Source organism: Gigantopelta aegis, chromosome 8 (genome assembly GCF_016097555.1).
Source record: "Gigantopelta aegis isolate Gae_Host chromosome 8, Gae_host_genome, whole genome shotgun sequence".
NCBI lineage: Eukaryota > Metazoa > Mollusca > Gastropoda > Neomphalida > Peltospiridae > Gigantopelta > Gigantopelta aegis.
Window position 1 is genome coordinate 55,554,069 of NC_054706.1, and position 9,935 is coordinate 55,564,003.

The following is a 9,935-nucleotide window of genomic DNA, read 5'->3' on the forward strand; positions in this document are numbered from 1 at the left end:
TGTTGTATACGGCCATACCACGTTGAAAGCACCGGTTCTCGTCCGATCACCGAAGTTAAGCAACGTCGGGCTCGGTTAGTACTTGGATGGGTGACCGACTGGGAACAGCGGGTACTGTAGACATTTTTTTTTTATTAAACAAAGATAATAATTTAATTTAATTTTGAATACCGAATCACACCCATTTCTGTGCATTTTACACAAATGTTGCATGACTTCAACGTACTGTGGGGGACACTATGCAGTATCCAGTGGAAACCAAGTGCACATATTCACTATATTTATATATATTTCTTTTTTCAAATCATTGTTTACACTCAAACAATTCAGTGACGTCATTTGTCATTGTAAAATAATGTCGAGCTTAGTGGAGTCGCTTCCTCTTCCCTGTCAAACCTAGTATAAAAATTCCCCAGCCATTAATCACATAACAAGAAAATTATATTTCCACGCCATTTAGCCCCCCTCACGGTGTAAGTTTGTGGTTTTATTGAATTTTATATGTTTACGAGTTAGTTTAGGTGTGTTTTTGTAACTTTGAAACATACTGCAATAGGCAAAACTCTGTCCAAATTTTCACTATCTATTCGTACCATTTTCGAGTGGACGTAAGAGGTTTCGACCCCAGAAAACAATTATATTTTAGCTTTCATCGCATCAAATTAAGCCAAGTTCAGGTTTGATTTTTAGGGATTTAATTTGATTCTGTGTTCTCAGTGCAGATACTTTTGTTCTTTTATTGATTCAATCTTTTTGTACTTGTATTGATTCTATCCCTTTGTTGTACTTTCAGTCTTTTACCACACACATTCACGCATCTGTACATATGGAAGTGAATAAAGGGTTAGCTGTCTGCAAACATTGTCGTTTATATGTGAGGCAGAACAGTAAAAGAACCGGGCTACCCTAGACGAGAAGAAGAACACTTCATTTGTTATTGAGAACTTTACAATAAACACTGGACCCTGGTCAATCAATGTCGTTCAATCATTGTTGTGTACAAGATTTGATGTGTTTACAACATGCAACAACCGCGTTCTGATAAGCCACAGCGTTTACGAAAACTGACTGATAAAGCGATGGAGGAGTATAGACAAAAGATACAGGAATTCTATTCTAAGTTAAACTCATTGTGGGCTGAAAGCATAGACACAATAAACCAAGACATATCTAAGTACAGTTTAAGGACTCTGAACGAACTTAAAAGACATTTAACAGAAAGTTACAAATGTTGCAACCAGGAACAGTCAGAATTTCAATCATATTTAACAAGAACATGTACTGAAGAAAGTAATGTTGAGAACATTTCCCTCCAGGCCAAATTTTTTAATTTTGAAACTAAAGTAAGTAGTTTCATGGACTATCTACATTCTCTGATTGACGAGGGCGAGCAAAAATCACATTTCACGGACTGTGGATCTCTACGAAGCTCGACATCAAGAACCAGTAGTTCAATAGCCTGGAAGCAGGCAAAAGCTGAGGCTGCTAAGGCAAAAGCTCTGTATGCACAACGTGAGGCGGCCCTCAGGAAGCAAAGGGCACAATTCGAAGAAGAGCAATCGATCACCCAAGCGTCAATGGAAAGGTGCAAAGGAACACTTAGAAGCAGATCTACAACTGTTATCCGAAGAGAAAGAAGTAGCAGCCGCAGTGGCAGAAGCAGATTCTTTTGCAGACATAATCAATTCTGATTCTCCGACCTCGCCCACTATACGACAACTGCCATTACCAACTGTCAGTCCTATGGAACGTGTGCGAGAGTTTGTACAACATCCGCAAATAGAGCAACAATTGCAACCTTCGCTGGTACAATCCGTCCAGCCATCTCAATATGAACTGCCTTTCCTGTCTCAAATTGTGCAGGAACATATACACCAGTCCCATTTTGATACGTCACGTGTGTCTCCTCCCGTTCAACACCAGACTGTAGCTCCGCATGAATCTTCAGATATGCAGGAATTCCAAGCAGAGACGTTGTCTGCGGTACAACATCTACCTCAATTTGTGCCTCCGTCTATGTACCCGCATGTGCCGCACCCTATGCAGGGATCTCGATTTGAGCCTACAACAGTGTTCTCACCCGCACAACAACCTGCGATGCCATCAATGTTTGACTCGCCATCTTTTCCTCCACAAAACAAAAATACTGTGATTGACTTTACTCAATTCCTGTTGAAGAAAGATTTATTGTTGTCACGGTTATATAAATATGATGATCTTCCTGAAAACTACCTCATGTGGAGTTCTAGCTTTCGAAATATAGCTTTGGAATTAAATGTCAAACCCGCAGAAGAGCTGGATTTAATTGTCAAATGGTTAGGGCCATCGTCAACAAAACATGCCATTAGTATTAGGGTCGCAAATCCCACCGACCATCAGAGGGCTTTACAAAGGGGTTGGGAAAGGTTGGAGGAACGATATGGGGCCCCTGAATTGGTAGAGGAATCAATAAAAAGAAAATTGATGAACTTCCTGAAATTAACAAATAAAGACAGCAAGTCACTTTACGAATTATCAGACATTGTGTCAGAAATAGAATCCGTAAAAAACAACGTAAAGTATGCAACGCTGTTCAGTGTCTACGATTCGTCTGCGGGCATCTCTCCAATATTAAACAAACTACCGTATAGTCTCCAAGAAAAGTGGGTTTCTCGAGCGGTGTGACGGACCCGCTCTTAATTATGTTTTCGCCTGTGGCGATATTAATTGTTTTAGAGGGCCGTGTGCAGTTCCTATGCACTTAGCCCAGGTGGGCAACTTGTTACGTAATACCTTTGCGCGACCGTGCATCCCAATATGTACTTAGTGCAGGTGTGGAGGCCATGTGGCCAGTAGTTACGTAATACCTCTGCGAGTGCGGTTTCGATGACCGTGATTTTAGCGACGATCGGCGTCATTAAGTCTGGCGATCTAAGTGGAAATCCACATGATAAGATTCGGTGCCGCGATGTACCCCCATGCGATATTCGGTTTCTTAATAAATAGCTAGGGTTTTAGAGATATCGGGGAGAAACATAGGAAGGCATCCAGGGGGAACGTTAGTCCGTCCGGACTTGGTAAATATCATTTCTGCTCTGTTGTATAACCTTGATGTGATTGATGTGACTTTAAATATTTTAATGCTGTATTATACCAATATTATTTAGACGGTGCTGCCGGTCATCTGGCGCAGTAATCTGTAGGCTCACTGTCCTAAATAATTATAAAACGCTTAACCAGTCATCCTAGAGGACCTAGGTAAACTGTAGGTTATTGTCTTTATTGTGATAGGTACCAGTATTAATTCTGTGTTACAAGGTTATTGAATGAGTAGTTAGGGTTAATAAAAAATTAACCAGTTAGGAATAGAGTTGTAATTCCTTTATTAATTAAGTTCTCCTGGAAGCGTTTCTCAATTATTACACAATACTGAACGAGTTATAAGGGTTAATTAAAAATTAACCAGTTAGGAATAGAGTTGTAATTCCTTTATTAATTAAGTTCTCCTGGAAGCGTTTCTCAATTATCACACGTTATTGAACGAGTAGTAAGGGTTAATTAAAAATTAACCAGTTAGGAATAGAGCTGTAATTCCTTTATTAATTAAGTTCTCCTGGAAGCGTTTCTCAATTATCACACGTGTGGGTGTTGTGTCACGGTGAAGTGATTAGCATATTGTGTAAACTAGACACCTAGAGAATAACTAATTAAGTGATCAGCTCTGGGTTGTTATTATTTGTTGTTATTAATTAACTACTGCGGCAGTACATTTGTCAGCGTAGGTTAATACAGATTCCAAAGTGTATTTTGTTTTTGTTGTGTTTTCTAGTGAACTAAACGTGCTATAATAATATATACTTTATATAAGATCTTATCTCTGATCATACCTAGATGAGCCACAGCGGGTATAACTGCCTGTTACAGAGAGATCTAATAGATATACAGTTAGGAGAGATATTTGGACAATCGTGTTTCATTCAGTTACGGGTATTTATAGGATCCCCGTGACAAGCGGCTAGTTATAAAGCAAAATACAATGTCCAGTTCCCTCCCTTCATCTATTTTGTTGAGTTTATGAGAGAGATGAATCGTGTGAGAAATGACCCTAGCTTGTGTCTTTTCGAAACCGATGGTTACAGGAACCCAACATCCAAACTCAAACATCAGAGGTTAGGTTCTAGTAATAACATTCCAGGTGGCAATAACATCAATGTTTCGGCTAGGAAAACTGATGCCCAGTCAGGTTTCACAAGTTTTCAAAACAATGAACACAGTCAGTGCCCTATACACAGGACAGCCCATGATTGCAAAGAAAATGTAAAATGTCATGTTTGTAGTTCGGAAAGACATTGCACGGCCATGCACAAACCCCTTGCACATCAAGGCGGAGAGACAAAATATTCACAATCCCAAAGAATCGAAACAACATGTGTGCTACCCACAAAAGAATCATCCAGCATACCTAGTCCAGTAACAAGCACATGCACCGATGTGTGTGGCAGTGAATTCGGAGGAAAATCATGTGCAAAAATCTGTTTAGTCAAGGTGTATCCTGTCGATCGAAATCAGGAAGCTATATTAACTTACGCCATTATTGATGATCAAAGCAATAGAACTTTGGGTCGGTCAAGCCTTTTCGACAACCTCAACTTAAGAAGCAGTGAAACTGAATATTTGGTAAACTCATGTGCAGGTCAAGTCGTGATCTCAGGTAGGGTGACAAATGAGTATATCGTTGAATCAATTGACGGTCAATACAAAATGTCTTTGAAGAATTTACTAGAGTGTGACAATGTGCCGAACCTAAGACAGGAAATACCAACTGCAGAGGTTGCCAAACATTATCCTCATCTTGCTGACATTGCAACCGAGCTACCTCCAATAAATGACGATGCAGAAATTTCTCTTTTGATTGGCAGAGACTTGATCGAAGCACACCATGTCCTGGACCAGAGAATCGGAAGGCGAAATAGTCCGTATGCCCAAAAACTACCCTTAGGATGGGTGAGAATTGAAGAATCGTGTATAGGTACCCACCAAAAGTTGAACTTGGTTAATGTAAACAAAACATACTTGCTACCTCACGGACGACCTTAGGTTTTCGAACCATGTCCCAATGGGAGAACCATTTCAGAGAAGGGTGGAATAGATGAACATGACCATATATTCGTGACCAGGAAAGATGATGACAAGCCATCCCTTTCTGTGGAAGATAAGGAGTTCATAATGCAAATGGATAGTGGCTTCCGGAAAGACAAAGATGGTAACTGGTCAGTGCCATTGCCATTCCATTCCAGCAGACTAAGACTGCAAAACAACTACGAGTATGCTTGCAACAGAGCTAAATCGCTCCATGCAAACTTGCAACAGAACCCTGTCAAATGTGAACAAGTTGTTGAATTCATGAGGAAGTTGTTAGAAAATGGCCATGCTGAACTCGCCCCAAAACTAACTGAGAATCGAGAATGTTGGTACCTTACTGTGTTTGGCGTGTATCACCCTCACACACCAGGACAGATAAGATGTGTGTTTGATTCATCAGCAAAGTTCAAGGACTGTTCCCTGAACAGTGTGCTGCTGCAAGGTCCAGACCTGACAAACAGTCTATTAGGCATATTGTTTCGTTTCCGGAGGGAGTCTGTTGCTATAGTAGCCGACATTCAACAAATGTTTTACAGTTTCCGCATTCACGAAGATCACAGAGATTTCCTCAGATTCCTTTGGCATGCGGAGAACAACCTCGAAAAACCTTTAGTTGAATACAGAATGTGTGTTCATGTGTTTGGCAATAGCCCATCCCCAGCTATTGCTACCTATGGTCTTTGCAAATCAGTAAGAAAACTTGATGAAGATATAGAGAACTTTGTCAATAGAGACTTCTACGTCGCTATTCTTTAACGTTACTTCTTACAGTACACGAAGCAATAGATCTTATGAAACGAACACAGGAAGCTCTAGCCAAGAGCAATCTAGTGTTACACAAGGTAGCTTCAAACAATGAAGAAGTGATACTAGCCTTTCCAACTAATGAGCTTGCTATAGGCCTCAAAGACTTGAATCTTGGGGATGATGTTCTGCCTGTCCAGAGAAGTTTAGGTTTACGGTGGGACATGAACAAGGATTTGTGTTTCTTGTGTCAAGATCCTTCACAAGACGTGGAGTTTTGTCAGTTGTCAACAGCTTATTTGATCCTATCGGATTTCTAGCACCGATAACAATCCAAGGCAAGCTGATACTTCGCAACTTGATGAATGGAACAATAGACTGGGATGAACCTCTCCCACCAGATAAACTTTCTGAATGGCTCACTTGGAAAGACTCACTGGTTCTACTCAAACATGTCCACATCCATCGGTGTTATTCAACTGAGTCATTGAGCCAAGCTTCTGAAGTTGAGCTGCATGTTTTTTGTGATGCATCAGAATTTGCCATCGCAGCTGTGTCCTATTTGGTGATTTACTCTATTGATTATAGCCGACACATTAGCTTCGTCATGGAGAAGGCCAAAGTAGCACCAGCAAGTGGACACACTATTCCTCGTTTAGAACTGTGTGCAGCAGTTCTGGAAGTACAGATATCAGAAATTGTGAAGGACAACCTAGGAATAAAATTTCACGACATAAACTACTACTCCGATAGCAGAATAGTCTTAGGTTACCTCTACAACACATCAAGAAGGTTCATGACATATGTAAGCAATCGCGTAGAAAAAGTCAGAAAGATAAGTCGTCCAGATCAGTGGAATTATGTTTCCACTCAGTTGAACCCAGCGGATATTGGGACTAGAGGTATTCATGTTGATAAGATCCAAGACAGTCTTTGGTTAGTGGGACCCTCGTTCTTACTTCAACGACCGGAACCGAACTCTAAGGAATGTAGCAAATTTCCATTGGTGAATCTAGAAGAAGATGCCGAGATAAAGAAAGAAATGAATACCCTCATCACGGTTATTCGAAAACAGCAGCTTGGCTCTGAGAGGTTTTCCAGGTTTTCTTCATGGAAAAAGCTTGTAATGGCATGCACCTTCCTGATGCACAGAGCACACAGTGTTAGACGTAAGCAAGAATGCTTATCACAGACTGTAGAGAGACGTCATCTAACTGAAATTCTGATTCTTCGAGAGACACAAAAGGACTCGTACCCAGAAGAGTATGAATGCCTGACTGAGAAAAAACAACTCCTGCAGTAAAGCAGCATCGCTAACTTAAATTCATACCTTGATGAATTTGGGCTTATCAGAGTTGGAGGTCGTCTCAACAACAGCAGTGAGTTAACTTCAAACGAGAAAAATCCAGTCATTATAACGGGTAAACACCACATATCTACTCTTTTGGCTCATTTCTATCATGAAAAGATACATCATCAAGGACGTCATTTTACTGAAGGCGCAGTCAGAACAGCAGGTTTTGGGGTAACAGGTGCTAAACGTCTCATATCGAAACTCATCCATGACTGTTAATTGTCGCAAGTTTCGTGGCAACCTCATGCAGCAGAAAATAGCTGATTTGCCACAGGACCGCATCGAACAAGCTCCACCTTTCACGTATGTAGGTATAGACACTTTTGGTCCATGGCAAGTGGTGAGCCGAAAAACAAGAGGTGGTCAGGCATGCAGCAAGAGATGGGCAGTTCTGTTTACATGTCTAACCATCAGAGCAGTCAACATTGAGGTTGTTGAGGAGTTATCTTCTTCCGCTTTTGTGACGGAACATGCTCTTAATTTTGTTTTCGACTGTGGCATATTAATTGTTTTAGAGGGCCGTGTGCAGTTCCAATATGCACTTAGCCCAGGTGGGCACTTCGTTACGTAATACGTTCGCGCGACCGTTCATCCCAATATGCACTTAGTCCAGGTGTGGAGGCCATGTGGCCAGTAGTTACGTAATACCTCTGCGAGTGCGGTTTCAACGACCGTGATTTTGGCGACCAAGGCGTCAGAAAGTCTGGCGATCTAAGAAAAATATGCCGGCGTGGACGCTGTGGAAATATCACTTGATAGGGGAGGACCGCGTTATACCCCCAGGCGATATTCGGGTTTTTATGATAAATAGCTAGGGTTTTAGAGATATCATTGAGAAACATATTGGAAAGCTTCCAGGGAACGTTCGTCCGTTTGGACTTGGTAAATATCATTTCTGCTCTGTTGTATAACCTTGATGTGATTGATGTGACTTTAAATATTTTAATACTGTATTATACCAATATTATTTAGACGGTGCTACCGGTCATCTGACGCAGTATACTGTAGGCTCACTGTTCTGAATAATTATTAAGGCTTAGCCAGTCATCCTAGAGGTAAACTGTAGGTTATTGTCTTTATTGTGATAGGTACCAGTATTAATTCTGTGTTACAAGGTTACTGAATGAGTAGTAAGGGTTAATTAAAAATTAACCAGTTAGGAATAGAGTTGTAATTCCTTTATTAATTAAGTTCCCCAGGAAGCGTTTCTCAATTATCACACGTTACTGAACGAGTAGTAAGGGTTAATTAAAAATTAACCAGTTAGGAATAGAGTTGTAATTCCTTTATTGATCAATTATCACACGTGTGGGAGTTGTGTCACAGTGAAGTGATTAGCATATTGTGTAAACTAGACACCTAGAGATTAACTAATTAAGTGATCAGTTCTGGGTTGTTATTATTGTTGTTGTTAATTAACTACTGCGGCAGTACATTTGTCAGCGTAGGTTAATACAGATTCCAAAGTGTATTGTGTTTTTGTTGTGTTTTCTAGTGAACTAAACGTTCTATAATAATATATACTTTATATAAGATCTTATCTCTGATCATACCTAGAGGAGCCAGCGGGTATAACTGCCTGTTACAGAGAGATCTAATAGATATACAGTTAGGAGAGATATTTGGACAATCGTGTTTCATTCAGTTACGGGTATTATAGGATCCCCGTGACAGCTTTCATTAACGCTCTTCGTCGGTTTATTGCCATGCGCAGTCCTGTCAAGGAGTTTCGCTCGGACAGGGGTACTAATTTTGTTGGAGCAACAGATAATGTAGGGATCGATGCACTCAACATTGAAGACAAGACTATCCAAGACTTCTTGCTGAAAAACAACACTGTGTGGAAATTCAACCCACCAACCGCTCCCACATGGGCGGTGTATGGGAACGATTAATTGGAGTTTCCAGGAGAATTCTGGAATCCATGCTTATTGATGTTCAAACATTAACCCACGATGTGATTGTGACGCTTATGGCTGAAGTCACTGCTATCATCAACTCCCGGCCACTGGTTCCAGTCTCCTGTGATCCCGAAGTACCTGATATACTCACACCGATGACTATTCTCACGCACAAGTTGGACACTGAGAAGCATGAAGCTGGGAACATAGATATAAAAGATTTATATAGACAGCAATGGAGACGCGTTAAACATCTGGCCAATGTTTTCTGGACGCGTTGGAGGAAAGAGTACCTGCAGACACTTCAATCTCGCCGAAAGTGGTTAGACAATACGGATAACTTGAAAGTAGGCGATGTAGTTCTGATCAAAGACAAAGATTGTACTCGAATGGATTGGCCAGTGGGACGTGTCGTCGAGGTATTCCCCAGCCAAGATGGGAAAGTGAGAAAAATCGAGGTGGCCATAAGCAGGAATAGCAAACTTCACTACTGTATCAGACCTATTGTTGACATAGTGCTTCTTGTGACGAATGACAGTTAGTTTTTTAATAATAATGAGTGTGTCAGTTATTCTATTAAGGACTACCGTATTCGTATATACAAATATGTGAATTAAGGAGAGTAGGATATAGAAATGTGTGTTCAGTTGTACCAAAGATGATATAGTGTTCATGAATAACTGTGTAACGATATATTTGTTCACATTTTTAACCAGTAACATGCAATTCATTTTACATATTTGTCTAATATGATTTCAGGATTTTATTTTTATTTTTTTTATTTTTTATTTTTTTTTTATTTTTTTTTTTTTTTT

The 9,935-nt window shown here is 40.3% G+C and overlaps 1 protein-coding gene and 1 non-coding gene across 2 annotated transcripts; both read left to right on the top strand.

Annotated features, from left to right (window-relative positions):
* Positions 1 to 4: 4 nt before the first annotated feature.
* On the top strand, positions 5 to 123 carry LOC121380271. Its single transcript, XR_005958907.1, has one exon. It is a non-coding gene; the product is annotated as a 5S ribosomal RNA (ribosomal RNA).
* An 8,966-nt stretch (positions 124 to 9,089) lies between these two features.
* On the top strand, positions 9,090 to 9,662 carry LOC121379732. Its single transcript, XM_041508381.1, has one exon. The coding sequence runs from the start codon at positions 9,090 to 9,092 to the stop codon at positions 9,660 to 9,662; it is 573 nt and encodes a 190-aa protein (XP_041364315.1).
* Positions 9,663 to 9,935: the final 273 nt, after the last annotated feature.